Raw genomic sequence first — 22,100 nt, 5'->3', positions numbered from 1 at the left:
TGTTTTTAGTACAATTGTAAATGGGATTGATTCCTTAATTTCTCTTTCTACTGCTTCATTATTGGTGAGTAAATATGCAACAGATTTCTGTATCTTGACTTCATATCATGTGATTTTACTGAATTTGTTCATCAGTTCTAGCAGCTTTTTTGGTGGAGTCTTTCAAGTTTTCTGTATAGTGTATTATATCATCTGCATATAGTGAAAGTTTTTCTTCTTTCTTGACAATTTGGATGTCTTTTATTTCTTTTTGTTGTCTGATTGCTGCGGCTAGGACTTCCAGTACTATGTTGAATAAAAGTGGTGAGAGTGGGCATCCCTGTCTTGTTCCTTAGAGGAAAAGCTTTCAGTTTTTCCCCATTTAGGATGATATTAGCTGTGGGTTTTTCAGATATGGCTTTTATTTTGTTGGGGTATGTTCACTCTAAACCTACTTTGTTGAGGGTTTTTATCTTGAATGGATACTGTACTTTATCAAATGCTTTTTTGCATCCATCGAAATGATCATATGGTTCTTATCCTTTCTTTTATTAATGTGGTATATCACGTTGATTGATTTGCAAATATTGAACCAGCCTTGCATCTGAGGAATAAATCCCACTTGATCGTGGTGAATGACTTTTTAAATGTATTGTTAGATTCAGTTTGCTAATATTTTATTGAGAATTTTTACATCTATGTTCATCTGGGATATTGGTCTGTAGGTTTTTTGTTTGTTTGTTTGTTTGTTTTTAGTGGTGTCTTTATCTGGTTTCGATATGAGGGTAATGCTGTCCTCATAGAATGAACTTAGAAGGTTTCCTTACTTCTCTATTTTTTGGAATAGTTTGAGAAGAATAGGTATTAACTCTTCTTTAAATGTTTGGTAGAATTTACTTATGAAGCCATCTGGCCCTGGACTTTTGTTTATTGGGAGTTTTTTGATTACTGATTTGGTTTCTTTTCTGGTTATCAGTCTGTTCAGACTTTCTATTTCTTCCTGTTTCAGTTTTGGTAATTTATATGTTCCTAGGGTAATTTATATGGTTCTAGGAATTCATCCATTTCTTCTAGATTGTCCAACTTGTTGGCATATAGTTTTTCATAGTTTTTCCTTATAATTGTTTGTATTTCTGTGGTGTTGGTTATTATTTCTCCTTCCTCATTTTTTATTTTATTTATTTTGGTTCTTTCTCTTTTCTTTTTGATAAGTCTGGCTAGAGGTTTATCGATTTTATTAATTTTTCAAAGAACCACGTCCTGGTTTCATTGATGGGTTCTATTGTTTTTTTAGTTTCCATATCATTTATTTCTGTTCTGATCTTAATTTCCTTCCTTTTGCTAGCTTTAGGCTTAGCTTGCTGTTCAAAAAGTATTTATTGAAAGAATAAATGAGCGAGTGAATTCGTGAATATAACAAAGCTCTTTGAAATATGTATAACATTTGAACCAGCAATTTCATTTGTAGTTATTTATTCCAAGGCGTTAATTGTTTAGTGCACAAAGAAATATGTATTGAAATATGTTTTGAAGTATAGTTGACATGTATTGAAACATTTTTATCAAGAATGAAAAATTGGAAATAGTAATACAAAATTGGATGTTAAATAAATTATGTCATGGTTATACTATGAAATACCATGCTTCTAATAAAAAGGATGTGGCTTTATTTTATTTATTTATTTTTTTATAGGTGCTCTCTTCCTATAGTTTTTTTTAATAATAATTTTTATTATGTTATGTTAGTCACCATACAGTGCATCCCTAGTTTTTGATGTAAAGTTCCATGATTCATTACTTGCATATAACACCCAGTGCACCACGCAATACTTGCCCTCCTTAATACCCATCACCAGCCTATCCCAATGCCCCACCCCCTTCCCCTCTGAAGCCCTCAGTTTGTTTCCCAGTGTCCATAGCCTCTTATGGTTCATTCCCCCTTCTGTTTACCCCCTCTACCTTCTTCGCTTTCTTCTCCTACCAATCTTCCTACTTCTTATGTTCCATAAATGAGTGAAACCATATGATAATTGTCTTTCTCTGCTTGACTTATTTCACTTAGCATTATCTCCTCCAGTCCTGTCCATGTTTCTGCAAATGTTGTGAAATCGTTCTTTTTGATGGCTGAGTAATATTCCATTGTATATATGGACCACATCTTCTTAATCCAGTCATCTGTTGAAGGACATCTCGGCTCCTCCCACAATTTAGCTGTTGTGGACAATGCCTCTATGAACATTGGGGTGCATATGGCCCTTCCCTTCACTTCATCTGTATCTTTGATGTAAATACCCAGTAGTACAATGCCTGGATCATAGGGTAGCTCAATTTTAACTTTTTAAGGGACCTCCACACTGTTTTCCAGAGTGGCTGTACCAACTTGCATTCCCACCAACAATGTAAGAGGGATCCCCTTTCTCCACATCCTCTCCAACATTTGTTATTTCCTGCCTTGTCAATTTTTGCCATTCTAACTGGCATAAAGTGGTATCTCAGTGTGGTTTTGATTTGAATTTCCCTGATGGCTAATGATTTTGAACATTTTTCATGTGTCTGTTAGCTATTCATATGTCTTCATTGGAAAAAGCTTCTGTTCATATCTTCTGCCCGTTTTTTGATTTGATTATTTGTTTCTTCTGTATTGAGTTTGAGAAGTTCTTTGTAGATCTTGGATACCAGCCCTATATCTGTAGAGTCATTTGCAAATATATTCTCCCATTCCGTGGGCTGCCTCTTAGTTTTTTTGACTGTTTCCTTGGCTGTGCAGAAGATTTTAGCTTGATGAAGTCCCACAAGTTCATTTTTTCTTTTGTTTCTCTTGCCTTTGGAGATGTGTCGTGAAAAAGGTTGCTCTGGCCGATGTCATAGAAGTTGTTGCCTATGTTCTCCTCTAGGATTTTGATGGATTCCTGTCTCATATCGAGGTCTTTCATCCATTTGGAGTTTATCTGTGTGTATGGTGTGAGAGAGTGGTCAAGTTTCATTCTTTTGCATATAGCTGTCCAATTTTCCCAGCACCATGTATTGAAGAGACTGTCTTTTTTCCACCGATGTTTTTTCCTGCTTTGTCAAAGATTAGTTGCCCAAAGAGCCGAGGGTCCATTTCTGGGTTCTCTATTCTGTTCCATTGGTCTATGTGTCTGTTTTTGTGCCAGTACCATGCTGTCTTTGTTATCACAGCTTTGTAGTATAGCTTGAAATCCGGCAACGTGATGCCCCCAGCTTTGTTTTCCCTTTTCAACAATTCCTTGGCGATTCGGGGCCTTTTCTGGTTCCACACAAATTTAAGGGCTGTTTGTTCCAGTTCTTTGAAAAATGTCATTGGTATTTTGATTGGGATGACATTGAAAGTGTAGATTGCTCTCGGTAGCATAGACATTTTAACTATGTTTATTCTTCTGATCCATGAGCATGGAATATTTTTCCATCTTTTTGTGTCTTCTTCAGTGTCTTTAAAGAGTGATTTGTAGTTTCTAGAGTGGCTTTACTTTATTGACATGGAAAGAAATCCTGAGTATATGGTTAAGTGAAAAAGACTGCAAATGATATATGCAAAACTGTTAATATTAATCACGTCTTTCCGCAGGACCATTAATGATCATAATTTTCTTCCTCATGCTTTTGTGTATTTTTCTGAAATTTTGTCTAATTATAACCTATTATTTTATATCAGAAAAATTATATATGTGATATATATATAATATATATTTTATATGTATATATATATATAACCATGTCATCAACCTGTTTCAAGTGGGCATATTCTGCTTGGTCTTCCTAAAATGGAGGAATACTTAGCTTAGAATCCCTTAATGGACTTCTTGGGACTATGAACACCTTGCAGAATTTGCCAGCCAAATTTTGTACACATTTGCATGTATGCATTTTCAGATCATCAGAGAAGTCCGCATTCCCGAGATTCTTCCTCAACCTTAGGACCGTGTGCTCTTGTGTTCATTCTTGATAAAATAGAGAAGACTTATTTCTTTTGAGTCTTTTACGTCCTTCCTTTGCAGTGTTTAATTTCTACCTGTGCGGCCTCAGTCACAACTAAGAGTTGAGATAATGAGAACCTAGCACTAAGTAGGTACTGCCTTTTATCCAACGGCTTCTTTAAAACTCCATGACTCTTGTGAGTCAAGTGAATACCCACTTATTAGTGCTTTATTGTATCTGTTCTTTCTCCGTCCTTGTATAAGACCTTCCTCAGATTTATATTTTAAAAATGCACCCAAAGCCACTCTCTTCTACGATCATAGCTCAGTGTTGTTTCTCAGATTTTCTTTATGTCTTTTTTTTTTAAGATTTTATTTATTTGAGGGAGAGAGAGTGCATGGGAAATGGGGGAAAGGCAGTGGGAAAGGGAGAAGGAGGCTCCCCGCTGAGCAAGGAGCCCAGTGTGGGACTCAGTCCCAGTACCCTGGGATCATGACCTGAGCTGAAGGCAGATGCTTAACCGACTGAGCCACCCAGGCGTCCCTTTCTTTGTGTCTTGCTGGCCTCATCAATAGTAATAAATTATCTCAATTTCTTTTTTTCCTTTTATTTTATTATGAAATCAGTTATACAGAGTAGTAAGATGAAGAGGTTTTTATTCAAAGCATCATGTTGGATGCCAGGGCTTCGGGTATGAATTAATTCCGTTTCCTACTGATCTTTCCCCTTGGTGATATAATTTTGGCTTCTGGCTATATTATTCATGAAGAAGCTTTGTTTTCCTCACTGATATGGCTGCATTCTTCTTCTTACAGCAAGACTTTTATAATAATTTTGTTATTAGTTTTGAAATGGCTAAGCATAATTTTCGCTTAATAATGTGTTTGTTATTGAGGTTCTCTAAGCTTCAGTGTACTTGGCTTTGGTCACTGCCATATTCTCTGTGCTCATAGTAAATATTTTCTGGAATAAATGCACTAATAAATTATAGTTTAGAAAAACCTCTTGCCTTTATGCTTTACTATAAGGAAGGTGTTTGTCTTATAAAAATGAAATGTTGGGCCTCAGTAAATCATGAATTCTTGGTCGTTGGATGTACTCAGACCGGGTGACCACTTACTGGGACTGTCATAGATGAGCATTCTAAGCACGGATTCTCATTTAAATGCTTTCTGTTTGAGATTCATGCTTGTTTATGTTCAAATGCACCCTGAAAGTTTAGTTATGTTTAAATAGTATGTCATAGTAAATATAAATCATAATCATGGCATGTATGGAGGGCTCACTCTTTGTCAACAACTGTGTAGAGTAAGCACTTAACATCCCTTATTTTGTTAAATTCTGACAAGGACCATATATAAGGTTACAACTTTTATTCTATTTGATAGGAGAGGAATCTGAGGCTTAGAGAGGATTTTTCACTTGCCCATTAGGGGTTAGTAAGGAGTGGAGACAGGAGTAAGTGTCAGAGGCCTCTTAAATTACCACATTATACTACCTGGCTTTGATGACCAAATACTTTTAAAATAAGCAAACTAAGAAAAATAGAATCAATATGGTTCTAATGAAGAAAAAAATGCACTTTTCCCCCCATTCTCCAATCTCCCTCAACATCTGAGGGAATCGCTGGAAGTGATGAGGTGAAACAGTCAATTTTGTATAACAAATGGGCAAGCTGCTGAACTCAAAATAATTTTGGCCCTACCGCTGGACTCCGCTTTTCATACTTTGGTGGTTATGCTAGAGCCCTTATAATACCAGGGCTATCAACTAGTTTCTATGAATCAGTTTATCTTCTATTTTTACCTGGAACTTCTATCTTCCATTTCTGCATTCTTTCACTTCAACAAAATATATTCAAATTGCTTGTTATTCACAGAGTTGGCTTTTTAAGAAGCTGGACTTTATAATTGGGATTATGTATTGACAAATGATAAAATAGTCACCATTTATTGGGTGATTACTATGTTTCAGATACCCTGCTTTATATGGATTATCACACTGACTCTTCATTTCACAGACGAGGACACTGAAGCAGCAGGAAGTGGGGTCATAGGTGGTAGTGAGAAGCTGAGCTGGGTTTTCAGTTCCAGAGCCTGGCATGTAACTGCTTTGCAGTTGTGCCTTTCATGAGCTACTCTAATGATATCTTTGGCGCTAGAAATGCATGTAGCTTTTCTACGGGTGACTAACACCTGGCTTCTAGCTTAATATACAGATGGTCCTATACTTAGGATGGTTCACCTCACAATTTTTTGACTTTACAGAGGTGAGAAAGTGATGTACATTCAGTAGAAGCTGTACTTTGAATTTTTAACTTTGGTCTCTCTCGGGGTAGGGATACGTGTGGTATGATGCTCTCTCATTATGCTGGGGAGCAGTAGTGGGCCACAGCTCCCAGCCTGTCCTGCAGTCACAAGGGTAAACAACCGATACACCTGCAATTCGTCTGTACCCATACAACCGTTCTTTTACTTTCAACACGGTAGTCAATAAATTGCATGAGATGGTCAACACTTTATTACAAAATGGGCTTTGCGTTTGATGATTTTGCCCAACTGTAGGTTGATAGAAGTGTTCTGAGCGTGTTTAAGGGAGGCTAGCCTAAGGTATGATGCTCAGTATGTTAGGTTATTAAATGCGTTTTCAACTTGTGATGGGTTTATCAGGACGTAACCCATTGCAAGCGGTGGAAGAACTGTACTGAGGTGATCTGATCATTCTTCTATTTAGGTTTAATTTAAGGCAGCAGAAAAAGTCTCATTTCATGTGTGCAACCTTTTTGTCAGATGAGACGTGACCTTATTTTCATCCTTTGATCTTGAGTTATGAAGGAGGTTGTTAAATTGAATGATGTCCTGTCACTGTCGCCTATTTCTCTGAAGCCTAATCTTAAATTAGTTTATATTTCTGCCAATGCAAAGGATATTTGAATAACAAGGGCATAAATTATTATAAAGGGTGAACTTTATTTTTGATTTTAGTTACTTCTCACAATTATGAATAACAAATCAGGGAGACATGATATGTTCTTGGGTTTTAAAATGTGGTTTTTAATTTAAGATAACAAATGCTCATTGAGGATAAAAGGGAAAATAAAGAACAATAAAAAGAAGGTTAAAAATCACTCCTAGTTCTATCACTCAATAATAGCCTTAAAAATGTTGATACGTTTTATTCTATGTTTTTTCCATGGTCACAATTGTAATATATCAGTTAAGGTTCTCAGCTGTAAGGTGACTTCGGAGGCAGTGGGTGGGAAGGCAGCTTACAGAACTGATGGGAGCCCAGGGCATTGGAATTTGGAACAAGTAATAACCACAGGCACTTTGGCGGGCCAGCAAACAGGAAACAAGATGCGGAGTGACCAGAACATAGCTGACCAGGATGCTGCTGCCCTACCACAATGTGGGTGACTCCTTGCTCCCCTCCTTGGCTGTGCTCCATCAGGAATCTTGGGAAAGGGTGTCTGATTGCTGGGGTGTGTCATCAGCCCATCCCTGGCTGTGCCATGGAAAAGAAGAGGGAGGATTTGACACCTTTGATTTTTGAATTGAAAAAGATAACTAACACGTACTATCTTTGTTGAGTATTTTGTGTGGACTGAGTAATATTCTGAGTGCTTTCTCAAATTAACTCATTCAAAGCCTTACAGATGTCCACTGAAGCAAGCACAGTTCATATCCCCATTTTATAGTTGAGTGACCGGATGAGGTACAGAGGGGTGAAGTAGCTGGCCACTCTTGGGAGGGGTAGTGGGATGTGAGTCCTCAGGCTTCAGGGCTGGGGTGTTTAACCACTCTGTTCTGCTTAGCCTTGAGGAGGGGACAGGAGAGAGGAGGTGAGCCAGGCCTGCCTCCCACTGAGACACCACCCAGTGGGGAACAGTGGACTTCTGGAAATGAAGATAGCTGTTATTAGAAAAATGATTCATGAAGATAGACCCAGTGTTCATTAAGATACTTTGTGACTTATAATTATGCAATAATCATATGTTCATGCAACTTCACATCTTCCTATGGTTTTGTATATCTTAATAGTTACTGGTTTTGAAGATTTGGATTAACCTCTTTCAACCTGTTTTCCCTTCTTTTAATGAGAGCTAATATTTATTGAGCCCTATCCATGTGCTAGGCACACTCATAAGTGTTTTACATCATTATTTTTCTCGTCACTACATGTTTTTTGGGTATTGTGTATCTATTTCATTTTTTTTAATTGAATGAATGATTAATGAAAATGTAGCTTTTGGTAAAATATTTAACTTCTGAAGGGTTGTTCTTGTTTGTAGGGCATAATGTCAGCCTCATTGTTATTCCGACTGCTTCTGGTGCCTTAAGTTTAGGAATCCAAGTGCAGGTGACATTTCTAATAGTATCTAGAGGAGGCTGCCTCAGAGCAGCATTGGGGTTCTTGCGTCAGTGTGTTAAGAACTGACAGGTTCATAGCAACAGGGCAGTGTGTTTGCTGCTGTTATTTTTTTTTTAATGCAAACACCTCTCTATTATTAGAGAATTTACTTGTTGAATTGATTAAATAATGAATACTTATTATCAAATAATATAGAAAGAATTCTCTGGTTGGTGTCATCTGCATAAAATAAACATACGAGTTGGGAGTTTTATTTATTCTTGATAAGTTCTAAACATGGTTTATATTCTTGACCACTTAATTTTTTATCTTAATTATATATATGTTAAATATATAACATATATATTTAAATATATATATAACTATATATATATAAGCATTAAAGAGGTGATACATAATTCGTGAAGACAATTCAGGGATATAAAAATATCTGAGATGGTTCTTAACATTCTCTCCTCCTAATTGATTATACTCCCCTGTGGTAACTACTGTTAACACTTTGGTATGTATCCTTCCTGATCTTTTATTCCTCTCTAAACACACACAGACACACACACACACACACACAGAATTTTATCAAACCACATGAGTTTCTATAGTTTTTTGTTTGTTTGTTAACAGTTAAACTACACATTGTTTCATGTCTGAACTTCATTCTTTCATAGAATGTTCCAGGATATGGATGTGTCATAACTCCTCTATGAGTGGGTAGTTGGCATTTTATCAGATTTTTACTATTTTAAATAAATCTGCAGTGAGCATCTTCCGTATATATCATTGCCAATTTGCGCTGTTATTTTGCAGGATCAATTTTTAGATTTGGAATTACTGATTTAAAGAGTATGCACGTTTAATGTGTTGATAGTTTTACCAAACCGCCTTTCAAGAAGTCTGTGTCAGTTTATTTTGCTATAAATAGTGTATCAAAGTGCTTGTTTCTCCACATTCCTGTTGACACTGGATATTAGTAATGATTTTGATTACTGCTATTCTGGTGGCTGAATCCACTGAGTTGCTTTTTCTTATTGATTTGTAGGTGTTCTTCATGTATTGTAGACATAAACCCCTTGTCTTGCAGAATGTCATTTGTTATCCAGTTTTATTTATGGTATCTTTTCTGTTGAGGGGATTTTCATGTAGTGAATTTTTATGTAGTGAAAATGTAGTTAATCTGTGTTTCTATTTTATTCTCATTTATTTTCTCTTTCAATTATAGCTAATTTCCTTCTAAAATATTATTCTCAGCAGCATACAAACATTTGTAGTATTTCTAACCAATCAAAGACAGATCTCCTTTGACTACCTGTTTTTCCACAGCTACCTTCCCATCTCTTCAAAATGTCTGTATTTGCCTCATTTCCCTCTGCCCATTCTCTCTGGAGCCTACTTCAAGCAGACTTTCTTCCTATATAGTTTCTGAAAGAGTTTTAGGGTTATCACACACCTCTGTTTTGCTAAATCCAGTGGTTAAGTTCTCATCTTACTTGTCCTGTCAACAGCAGTTGATACAGTTGATTACTATCTCTTTCTTGAAGTGGCTTCTTCATCACTAGGCCTTTGAGACACCACTCTCGTTTTTATCTCCTCTAATTTTACTAGCCACACTTATTGGTTTGTTTTGCTGGTTCCTCCTCAAAATGTTCAAGCTTTCTACATGGCTCTGCCTTTATGGCTTTCAATGTAATCTGTATGCCTATGATTTCCAAATTCTTCTCTCCACCTCAGACACTGTAGGTCTCCATGTTCTACATGTCCTCTGCAGTATTCACTAAGTACTTTGCACGTAACATATCTAAGTTTAAAACTTGATTCAAATTATCATAGTTTTCCTTGATTTAAGAATGTGTTCATTTCTGAAGGATATTTGTGTTGGGTATACGATTCTGGGCTGACAGCTTTTTTCTTTCATCACATGAAAAATACTGTACCATACTTCCTTTTGGCTTCCTTTGTTTCTGCTGAGGAATCCACTACCACTTTAATTGTTTTCCCCTTTTCACAATGTGTCATTTTTTTCTGTCTGCTTTCAATATTTTTTCTTTGTTTTTAGTTTTCAGAAGTTTAATTATGATGAGTATTTATTTTAATTTATCTTGTTTGAGGTTTGCTTAGATTCTTCAGTCTGTGAACTTGTGTCTCTTCCCAAGTTTGGGAGGTTTTCAGCCATTATTTTGTCAAGTACTTTTTCAAGCCACCCTCTTTTTCATCTTTTATGGACTCTGCTTATATGAATGTTAGATCTTTTGTTATAATCACTCAGGTCTTGGATACTGTTCATTTTTTTGTTTTCCGTCTATTTTCTCTCTATTCAGATTGGATTTGTTTTGTTCTATCTTCAGTTAACTGATTCCTTTCTTGGTTCCCTCCCTTCTATTGTTTAGCCCATACCTTGAGCTTTTTATTCCAGTTATTGTATTTTTCAGTTCTAAAACTTCCATTTGGTTCTTCTTTCTGTCTGTTTGCTGAGTCTTTCCATTTTTTCATTTGTTTCAAGTGTGTCCAAATATGTTTGTAATTGCTTGGTTTTATCAATGTGTATTCAAAATCTTTGGCGGGTAATTCTGGCAACCCTGTCATTATGGTGTTGATATCTTTTGATTGTCTTTTCATTAAATTTGAGATCTTGGTTCTGGTATGGCATATAATTATCAATTGAAGCCTTTTTTTTCTGTTTTTGAAATAAAACATTTCATTTCATTTTTGTTTAATGTTCTGAGACTTGTGTCTTAATTAAACTCCTGGTTTTAGCTATTTTCTGTGACACTGATCTGGTAGGAGATGGGAAGGTACGGTCTTGTTACTTTCAGGTGGAAGAAGTTCCCCACTTAGCCTTCTATTGAGAACTGAGGAGGAGCTTGCATTATTTCTGGATGGGGGTAGAAGTTCCAACTCCCCACATGGTCTCTACTGACACTGCAGTTGGCGTGGTCTCATTATTGACGGGTGATGGTGAAAATCCTGACTCCACTGCACCTTCTCTGACACCGTCCCATTGGAGAGGGGGCAGTATATTTTGTTAGTGCTGGTTGGGGGTGAAAATCCAGGCTCCTCCCCAATGTGTTCTCCACTGATGCCATTGGGGGCCTCATTACTAGCTGGCTCGGTTTAAAGTCTTGGTTCTCTAGTTGCCCTTTTCTGTCACCACCCTAGTGGAGGTGTTGGGTACCTCAAGAAGGTAGAAATCTAGGCCCCCCATGAGCTTTACTAGTCTGTTTAGGAATGGGGCCAGTTTTTTTCTGTGATATTTGGCTGGATTAGAGTGGTTATTCTGTAAAAGTTTTTCTTTTATGAGGCTTCCCCTTTCCTGGTCCTTGGCTAGAGAAAGCAAGCTTTTGTGAGAATATATATATATATATGTATATATTTTGTTTATTTGTTTGTTTTTGTTTGGTCTGCACTCACTAGTATTCCAGGTTGCTGGCTTCCTCAGCCAAAAGAAAACCTAGGAAACCAGCACCTTGGGTCGTAAGGTCCCTCACTGATTTTCTTTCTTTACTCCATCTTTTAGACTCTTCCTATGTTTGTTTTACAATATAATGTTTACTTGTACTTATTGGGAGGAATAGGGAAAACATTCAACTCCTTCCTTCTGGGGCTGGAGATCATGTCAGTAATTTTGGAACTTTATTTTCAATGGGCCCCATGTGGCTTTTCTCTGCGCAGGTACCTGGAACTGGAGAGCAGTGGCCATCGGAATGAAGTCAGACTGCATTACCGCTCAGGCAGTCACCACCCACACACGGAGGTCTTTCCGTACATTTTGGCTGATGACAAGTGGCACAAGCTCTCCTTAGCCATCAGTGCCTCCCATTTGGTTTTACATGTTGACTGCAATAAGTAAGTGAAATGTTCTCAGTTTATTTAGAGGAAGATTCTAAAAAATGACTGTTAACTCACACTGCTTATCTAATATTTCCTTTTTGCAGAATATATGAGAGAGTGGTGGAAAAGCCCTCCACAGACTTGCCTCTGGGCACAACGTTTTGGCTGGGACAGAGAAATAATGCTCATGGATATTTTAAGGTATTTTTTGGCTAAGGGCTGACGATAACATAGAAATATAAATGCTTCTAATGTGAGTTTGGAAAATTATCTTTTGCTTTTTATGGTGTGTAACAAAATAATTTTATTTGTATATTTCTTTCTGTTTCATCTATTTTTTTTAACACTGGTGTTTTATTTAGCTGGCCTACAGTATTTTCTCTTTTTTCCTGAAGAAATTTGATCTTAGACATCACAGAGATGACCGCAAAGTGGCAATCAGAAAACTAACATATCATTGTTGAGATTAGGTGTTCAAAGTAATAAATACCCAAGATATTAATGTACAAATAAACTGCCACTGAAACATCACCTTTTTTTTTCTTTTTAAAGATTTTATTTATTTATTCGACAGAGATAGAGACAGCCAGCGAGAGAGGGAACACAAGCAGGGGGAGTGGGAGAGGAAGAAGCAGGCTCATAGTGGAGGAGCCTGATGTGGGGCTCGATCCCATAACGCCGGGATCATGCCCTGAGCCGAAGGCAGTTGCTTAACCACTGTGCCACCCAGGCGCCCCTGAAACATCACCTTTGATGATACTTTTACAGAGATGTTAATAAGAGAGGATTGAAAATTTCAATATTCACTATTCATGGTCTTTTTGTACTTCAGAAAGAGAAAAGGGAATACATATATATGCACAAATCTGTCAAAACTAGAAAGCAGTCATAATTTGTATTTTTCTTTTTAGTGCCTACTTAGAGACACACTCCATAGAATTACATCATTGTAGATGATCTAAAAGACATCTCATTTAAATTTCTGTGTCTTAAGGATGAAATAAAGTCCTGAAAATTGCTTGACTATAAGCCTGTAGTGTAATCATTTCCCCCCAGGGACTAAGACAGTGCTTAAAATCCAGAAGTAGCTCAGCGAATGGTTGTTAACCAAAGAATAATAGGTGCTGTGTCCGATTCATGGATTTCTGGGTAGAGTAGGTACCAGTGATTTTGAAGTTGTGTTCTAAGTGAGCTCTGTAATCCTGGAAGCTGTTTTTCAAACTTACTTAAACTATTTGTTACCTGGAAACTAGGTGCTTTCTATGTGTTATTCCTGAATCTTAGTCTTACTGGCCTTAATGCAGGCTCTTTTTTTTCTCTTTTACCTGTGCATAAACCTACTCAGAGGGGTTAAGTGACTTGCCCAAAGCCAGTCATAAGGAATTGATTCCATGTTCACAAATCCTAAACAATCAGTGCTTTCATGCCACATGAGGGATGACAAATTTGTAGATGTCAAGTCTCTCCTCTCCTTAACCATGGCAGTCTTTCCCATGGAGCCTAGAGGTGGCCTTAGAATCCTTCTCACACCTCAATTATGTGTACTACTCTATGGGTCATAATTTTTACTCTAGACTGTGAGTTGTGTCCAGTGGAGTTGTACAGTGCACAAACTGTTTAACTGTACATGGTAGCCTTGTTTTCATGCTGCTTCTTCCAAGTGATAGGAGTTTGTAAGGAAGTTGCCCTTTTTAATCCAAACCCCAAGCAAACAACAGATCTGGCAATTCCACACAGCATACTACAGTATTTATCATTCGTGTTGACGTTCTTCTTATACCGTACTACAAATTAGATTAAACATGTAGGAGATACAGGCCAATATTTGACTAGTATATTTTGTAGGTAATTCAAAATTGTCTTGATAATATGTTGGTACTGTCACCCTGTCATTAGACATTCTGTTTGCATTTTTCAGAGGAATAAAGTGAAATATTAATTAAAAATGTATATGAAGTTGATGAAGGAAGAGAGAGGGGTGATAGATGGATGTCTGATGAGTTACCATTGGCCTTTGCTTTAAGGGCCCAGGAAGGTAGAAGCTAATTAAGCCTTAGTGACTAAGAATAGTGGAAGTTTTACCTGTAGACATGTGATGTGGCCCTCTGTGTAAAATGGGTCATTTGCAGCTGGAATGTTCAAAAATTTCACGCTTGACTTTCTGTACTCCTAAGGACTTGTCACTAAATCTTGCAGCAGCTGTTTAATGAATCTATTGTCCTTTATAAATTGAGATATTAGTTCTAGAAGATCTGACTGAAAAATGAGAAATGCTCAAATGAGTATTGTGCTTATGACTCAGTTTTTCTATCTCTTTCTTTTTTGATGGTTGCAGTTAATTTAAAATTGGTATCAGTTTCACTGTTCCTGAAACCAGAAGTGATTTTTGGGTTGATTTTTAAAGGTCATTTTCAAGCCTTTCTCCAGTGGCTAAGTAAAAATAACTTCTCAAAACAACATGACTATTCCCTCTTAATTATATCTTGACATTTAATCTTAAGGTTTTAAAAACATTATCAATAGGAGAGTACATGGGTAATCATCTATTTTGCCTGCTGTATTTCTTTCCCTTTGGTTTTTACGTAGAAATAATGTATTCAAAAAGATGTTGTTCAGGGATCTTGGTGAGTCTGTCTTGAATTTGTTTTCCTTCATGAACTTGACTGTTAAACATAATTTGGGTAGATGAAAGTAATACATCTTTTTAAAAATTTTTCACACACAGGGTATAATGCAAGATGTGCAATTACTTGTCATGCCCCAAGGATTTATTGCTCAGTGCCCAGATCTTAATCGCAGTAAGTCCATTAGTTCTTGTGCTGTGTGATGAAAAGTGTGCTTCTTGCTTAATTTTGTCTAGAATGTCAGTTTGAAATCAGAGGTCCCATATATTAGTTGTCAGCATGGACTTAACTAGATTGACCTCCTTATAAATACAACTTGACCAATGTAGTGTTTATAATTCCAGCCTGTCCAACTTGCAATGACTTCCATGGACTTGTGCAGAAAATCATGGAGCTGCAGGACATTTTGGCCAAAACATCAGCCAAGGTAAAAACTATTTAGAGTGCAGGGAGCTCAGAAATCCTTAAGGCTCTTTATAGTTTTTTTTTTTTTTTTAATAACCACAAATGTTCACCTTTGAGACTTTTCTTATACTATACTGTTTGCTGGGATTGAATCTAAATCTCTGCTCAAGGAAAGGGCTTATAAATATTGAAACCCTTGCCATATGTGTAACAAATGATTTGGTAAATCAGAAATGAGGCAGATTACCTGATTTTCGCACTGCTTATTACAGTAGGATTTATTGTTTATTTTAGTTTTTATTATTATTTATTTTTATTCAGTTTTTCTTTGTAAGGATGGAGGTGAGGGGGCATTGTAAAGAATACGGACACTAGAATTATGTCCAGGGAATGGTCCCACAGATGCTTTCTACCACTGTGTTGCTGTTGTAGGATTATTCACTGTCATAAGCATGTATCAAGTTTCCCTGCGATTTCACCAGACTGTTGTCATCTAGCATAGTAGTTACTGAGAACCTGGAAGTTGTCTCATATAACTATGATTTGTTTCTGACACGACATAAATTCTGAAATTTGTTTCTTCCCTTGGGTAAACACGTTCATGAAATTAAACATTTTTAAAAATGGAAAATGCTTTTCAGCAGTGTCAGTGATGCCATTTTTACTTAGCCCCCATTTATATCTTATAAATCGTATTTTTTTCCCCAAAGGCAGAAACCAAGTTTACCTCAAAAAAAGAGGGGGAAAAGCTTTTCTTTTAAAATATAGGCTTCAATATATTGATGACAATAATAGATGGGCACAACCATCATTATTGCCATACAGGGAAAAAAATCCGATGCCTTTCTGTATTTCTGTATTTGCCTTTCTGTGTTGCTGGAATGGTGAACATTGTGAACCCCTTCCTTTGTGCCACAGCTGTCTCGAGCTGAGCAGCGAATGAATAGGTTGGATCAGTGCTATTGTGAGAGGACCTGTACCATGAAGGGAACCACCTACCGAGAGTTTGAATCCTGGACAGACGGCTGTAAGAACTGCACGTGCCTGGTATGGCTTCCACTGGGAGTTCAGACGAAGGGAACTCAGAAGCCCCCACTCTTTAAAAATTTATTAAAACAATGTAATCATGAAAATTTCAGGACCCATTTCCTCCAGACACAACACTAAAGTGCCAGCCAACCCGGTCAGATCTAAAGAACTGCGTGTTGCATTATTAAAGACACTTTCTGGCCTATAAAGATGAGTATGGTTTAGAAATGCTATAAAATTTAAGTTTATTGGTGCACACATGAAGTTAGCAACTTAAATTGGGTTAGTGAAGGTGATTCCCAAGGGATTCTATCTGTTATCCTTAACTTTTCGAGGGATTTTCCCCTCATGGGTTTATTAATGCGTTTTAATAAAACTAAATTATATGCAGCATGAAATATTGTCACCAGATTGGGCCATACAAACAAATAATGGAGTTTAACTTAGCAGTCTTTAAAAATTTGCTAATATGGGGGAATAAGAATTAGAAAATTTAAATAAATATGATTTCTCTAATGGGCATCCTCTTAAAGTAGAGATATTTAGTGCATTACTGTTTTAAAAATAGGTTCATTTTCAAAGAAAAGGTCAAGACTAGTTGGTTTTTAAATTTTAAATTTCACATGAAGTCATCAGTTAAAAGTCATTTATTGGAAAGAAGCCAGAGGTCTATGTGAATTAGCCTTTAAAAAAAAATTTCTCCAAGTTCATTAAGTTTGTTCAAAACCAGAATTTCATGCACTAAAAAAAGCTAAAGATACCTCTGAAATAGTCATATGTACACACATGTGTCATATAGATGATTTCTGTTCAGGAACATATCATGTTCCCACCAAAATTATAGCACTTTACCAATAGAGTGAAGCCTTCCCAACTTGTTAAATGGGGGACAAAAATCAAATTGAGTAAAATGCAAGATGTGTACAGTGAGGTCGGTACAGTGAGTAGAGAAGCAGCTAGCTGCTTGGGACTTCTGGACGACCTTCGGGAAAGAACTTCCTCGCCATCCTGTTTGCAGTTTGGTGCTGCTTGTGGTGGTGCTTAAATATCCGTGGGAAGATTCTGGGTCCCGAGACTGGGTCTGCAGGATGGCAGCACCTATTCCAGAAATCCCCTGGTTTGTGGGTGCTCATTCTGTGCATAATCTGGGCAGACATGAGGCTTACCTCTCGCCTGCTCTTTCACTGTCAGTGTGCGCTCCTCCTTCCACCCATGTTCTCACCCACCTCACTCCAGAAGGGGGAGAACTCTAGGGTATGTAGCATTGTCACTGGACAGAAGATGGGAGCTAATCACCAACTGTGTTAGGACCCGACTCGTTATTACTGTGGGTCTCCACAGTATGGGTTTTACTATGTAATAACCACAGAGAATAGTGGTATTTGTGACGTTTTATGTGAAGAGTTTGAAACTTAAACAGATTAAAAAATATTTTCAGGCTATCAAACTGCAACTTGGAAATTCTTTAAATATTGCTTTCTTCTCAGAATGGAACCATCCAGTGTGAAACTCTGATCTGCCCGGTTCCTGACTGCCCACTTAAGTCGGCTCTTGCGTACGTGGATGGCAAGTGCTGTAAGGAATGCAAATGTGAGCATAACTTTTATGATGAATACTTTGTTTTGGCAAAAATAAAGCTTCGTATTAGTAAATATTCACCCATCATTGGTTTGGTCTGGGCCCCTAAAACTTTTAGAAATGATGCAAATAGGAAGAATACCTTCTCCACTTTGGTTGATCAGTTCTCCATTTAGAAATGCTATACTCATATTTAACAGGGACATTTTTTTGTTGGAGGAATCTGTTCTGCGTAGGGACAGTAGTAGGAAAGGTTTGTAAGAAACTTAGTGGTAGGCAATTCTCATCCTACTACTGGATACACATACCTCCAAAACAGGTTAAGAATGCTCCACGCTTAGCCACGAGGACCAAGGAAATCCATGATGAAGCGAGCTTTAAGAGCCCGTTATCATAAGATTATCCAGTGTGGACGGGGCTGTGGTGTCAGTTCATAAAAAAGGCTCCCACTCCTCAGTGAGGAAGCTGTTTGACCTTCTTAGTAGTGGTGCAGTCCACTTCTGATGTCAGGAAATGCTCTCTGAATTCATAGCTGTCCCGAAATGGGTTCTATATCATTCATTCAATTACAAATTGTTACATTTATGTTACTTACGCTTTAAAAGACTGTCCTTAAATTCTTGTTAAAAGGAGCATTTAAAATTTAGCTACTTTTGTCCAGAGTAATAGGAACCTACGTAAACAGAGTTGTGATAAAGTTTGTAGAATATACAGGGCTATGTGAGTTCAGTATCATTGTACATGCACACATGGCGACGGAGAGGTGGGGGAGGAGAGGGAAAGAGAAGGGGAGAGAATGAATGGTTGCTGGTGCTGGGGCCTTTGTTCAGCCCTCTCCATTTACCACTGCCATGCCACTGCCATGCCCGACTCTTGCCTACCCAGTGTGCAGAGCGCTGTTGCTGGTGAAAATGACGAGTTCTCAGGGAAAAATCAGGAAGTCGCTTTGTAGTGCATTGATTTAATTCCCTCAGGACCTCATTTATATTTAATTTTATTAGACTTTACATTGAAGCCAATCCATTTCATGAAAGTATATTAGTCTAGTCAGATAGGTTCGGCTGAACCAGGAAGTACTGAATGCAATTTTTCTTCCACATGTCACTAGCTAATTTCCTCAGTGAGGAGTCATCTGAGTTTTTCCTTGAACTTGTCTTAGTATCCAAAAGCTCGTGGTGAGTTCTTTAGTTTTCCTTGTAGCTAGTCAGAGGTAGGAGGAGGAAGGGCCCTTTCTAGGGCTTTATGTTTATAACGTAACAATAGCAGGAATGAGACATTTTTGCTTTAACTTCTTTTATCCTTCTTTGCACACGTACTTCTGCACTGTTACCCCTGAATATAATAGATTTGCGTTAAGCGATGTCAGTTTTATTAGAGGTAGGCTGATTGAAATAATGGACCATCATGATGGATGCATTAGTCAGAAGTAGTGAATTTCAATTCTGATTTTACCATTTGTCTCTGTTACCAACAGTCAGCTGCCTACTAAATCAGACAGTGCTTGAAATCTTCCCAACAACATGCAGTTAGACTTAATGAAATGGTAAAATATTTTGAGATTTATTAATGCAAAGTGCTTCTGGCAGACTTTGGTGTTAATGATTGAAAATCGGCGGTTTGTCTCATATATCATAGAGAAAGCTGCAAGTAAGTAGTCAGTGAGGGACCACAACATCACTGAAGAAATGCCAAAATAATTTATTTGAGTCTTTCATTTTCTATGGTTAAAAGTATTAAGGATAAAGTGACTTTGTCTTTCTGGTTCTATTCAGTGAATGAATGCCATGGAATATAGAAGATTTGTGTCTATATGTGTTTGTATTTTGAGTATTCAAAGTACTTCTAATTCTGATGAATTCACCATGTTATAAGAGCTAGCAAGAAATTTTCTGTAAACACCCACAGAATTTTTTTTCCTAAGGGAAATAAGCATTTAGTTCATATGGTAAATATTCTTAAAGATTATTTGGGAACGTATCTCCACATGTGCAATTTAAAAACCAGTCAGTAAAAAATCTTCAGGAACTGTGCTTGTGAAAAGTTTGCAAAAACTCTTTTTTATCAAAGAGAAGATAACATTTAAACTAAGTTTAATAATCATTAATGTCTTGCTTAGATTATTAAGATTTTCATGTGTGCTGTGTGAGAGAAGAAATAGCTACATAAGAGTGAGTGTGTTTGTGTGTGTGTGTGTCTGTGTGTATGTGTCACTATGACATATGAGGGGAAGCAGACAGTCTCATTTTTTTTTATGTTTGTTTTCCCAGTATTATTGTTATACTTCATGAGAACTTAATTTCAGTGGAGTATGAATTAAGCCATGTGTTTTTTACTTTTTAAAAGAGAACCATAAGCCTTCCTCTTACACTCTGAGCTCATCCTGTCTTTGCAACTCTGTTGCTCAAAGGCCTTTTTAACAACGTAAAATTAACAAAGTATATTTTTTACTGAGACCGGTTTAAAGAGATTAATCACTTGTTTCTAAAGTCCTTGGAAGGGAAAACATATAACCTAATTGCTGAATTTGACTCTGCCAAGATTGAAATGAACAAAAGAAGTGCAAGTGGCCAGTGAATCTTTGGTGTTCTTTATCGAATGCTTTCCGGCTCGCTTCAACAGAGTTGTTTGTGCAACCCCGAGCAGCCCTGTTTTGCAGTCTGCTTTATATTTTCCCTCTGTAACTTCAGCCCCAGCTCTTTATCCAAATATAAATACTGGTGAATAGTAAGAAGGTCATTGTTCTGGGAAAGAAGTCAAAGAGAACCAAGCCTGTCACTTTTCTTTGTTTGAATCTACATTAGCAAAGTGTTGGAAGGAGGGGCTAAGCCCCTTCCTGCTCCTACCCCTGAGCTATTGTGGTGGAGTTGAACAGAGACAGAAGATCCAAAGGCAGGAATGCCAACACCAAATAATTAAGGTCGTAATAATCGCAACTACAGTGAAGTCACATCACTTCCTTCGGTTAGACAGCACATAACTTTGCTTCTCAACAAGCATTACAACAACTCTATAAGTGAGGCATTGCTTCTGTCTTCCTAATACGAGCCAGTGTGTGACTTGTCCAAGAACACACAGTTAGGTGGAAGTCCTAGAGAAGTTCCATCAGGAAGTGCTGTGCATTTTGAGCCTACCTCCTTCTGTGAAGCCATCTGCTACAGGGGTGCCTGGGTGGCTCAGCGGGTTAAGCATCTGACTTTTGATTTCCGCTCAGGTCATGATCTCCGGGTTGTGAGGGTGAGCCCTGCCTCGGGCTCTGCGCTCAACAGCTTTTTTCTCTCCTTCTGCTTCTCCCCTCTCTTTCTCTCTTTCCCTTTCTTTCTCTCTCAAATAAATAAATAAAGAGGTAAATAAATAAATAAATGAAATCTTTACCAAAAAAAATCTGCTACAATTAATCTAAGTGATCTACTTTTATCCACTGGTAACTAAGCTTACCATGCAAAACCATTGGGAGTCCTTGCTAAGTCTAGGCCGTGGTGCACAGTAAGCAGGCTTTGCCTCCGTTCCTCTGTCTTCTCTCTTGTTAGCCACCATCACCACAACTTAGTCAGGCTCGCAACTAGCCAACAGTGAGATTGACTGACACAAATTCAAGATCACTCTAGGAAATGTCAAGTATAAATATTTTGGGTGACTTTAACTCTGAAATAGGATGAGGTTCAACCAATGAAAATATGTAAAATCTCAACCCAGGTTAGGAAACAAAAAGAATTGTCAGAAAATAATGGATGAAAGTTCTAGCAAATGGAAAGTTACTGAAAGTAACTGAAAAAAAAATTAAAGATTCAGTTTTGAACACAGAGCTCTGTTTCACAGAAAAGGTGATTCGTGAAAATAGGGAATCTGAGGCAAATCTGAACTAATACTATAATGCCGTTTGCCGAAGAGGCTATGTTTAAAACAATAGCAGGGAAGGCAGATTTCCCCTCCTTTTCTGGAGAGGCATCAAATACGGGAAATGTGAATGTGCCACCAAAATTGGTTGGTGCTTGTCTCATAGCAATAGTTATTTTAATTAGTACTGTCTCAAAGAGGCCAGATTTATTTGAATAAATTAAAATTATCATTCTTTTGATTGAACAAGATCAGAGTTTCAATATATAATATAGATTACATTTTAATATGTTCTGTGGTGATTAGACAACAGATTGTATTAAACTTAATTTAAAAAGTCCTGTCAGCTTAGATAAAATGAAGTTATTATAATGCCTTTGCATATTGAATAGTTAAGTATGTGGTTAATAGAGTTAGATTTTCTAAGTTTGTATTCTGACTCTACCACTAATTAGCTGTGCAACTTTGATCAAGTTACCAAAACTCTCAGAGTCTCAGTTTCCTTTTCTGTAATAGCTACTA

The 22,100-nt window shown here is 37.2% G+C and overlaps 1 protein-coding gene across 6 annotated transcripts in view; it reads left to right on the top strand.

Annotated features, from left to right (window-relative positions):
* Window positions 1–22,100, top strand: part of NELL2 (neural EGFL like 2) — a 391,543-nt gene that overhangs the window by 141,681 nt on the left and 227,762 nt on the right. For all 6 annotated transcript variants that reach the window (XM_034645489.1, XM_034645487.1, XM_034645490.1 and 3 more), the window contains 6 exons: window positions 11,950–12,123; window positions 12,213–12,309; window positions 14,834–14,906; window positions 15,077–15,159; window positions 16,056–16,184; window positions 17,654–17,756. In XM_034645489.1, the coding sequence (XP_034501380.1) occupies window positions 11,950–12,123; window positions 12,213–12,309; window positions 14,834–14,906; window positions 15,077–15,159; window positions 16,056–16,184; window positions 17,654–17,756 (659 nt within the window). The remainder of the gene's footprint in view (window positions 1–11,949; window positions 12,124–12,212; window positions 12,310–14,833; window positions 14,907–15,076; window positions 15,160–16,055; window positions 16,185–17,653; window positions 17,757–22,100) is intronic.

The sequence above is a fragment of the Ailuropoda melanoleuca genome, chromosome 16, assembly GCF_002007445.2.
Source record: "Ailuropoda melanoleuca isolate Jingjing chromosome 16, ASM200744v2, whole genome shotgun sequence".
Lineage (NCBI taxonomy): Eukaryota > Metazoa > Chordata > Mammalia > Carnivora > Ursidae > Ailuropoda > Ailuropoda melanoleuca.
This window is presented reverse-complemented; position numbering and strand designations above follow the sequence as displayed.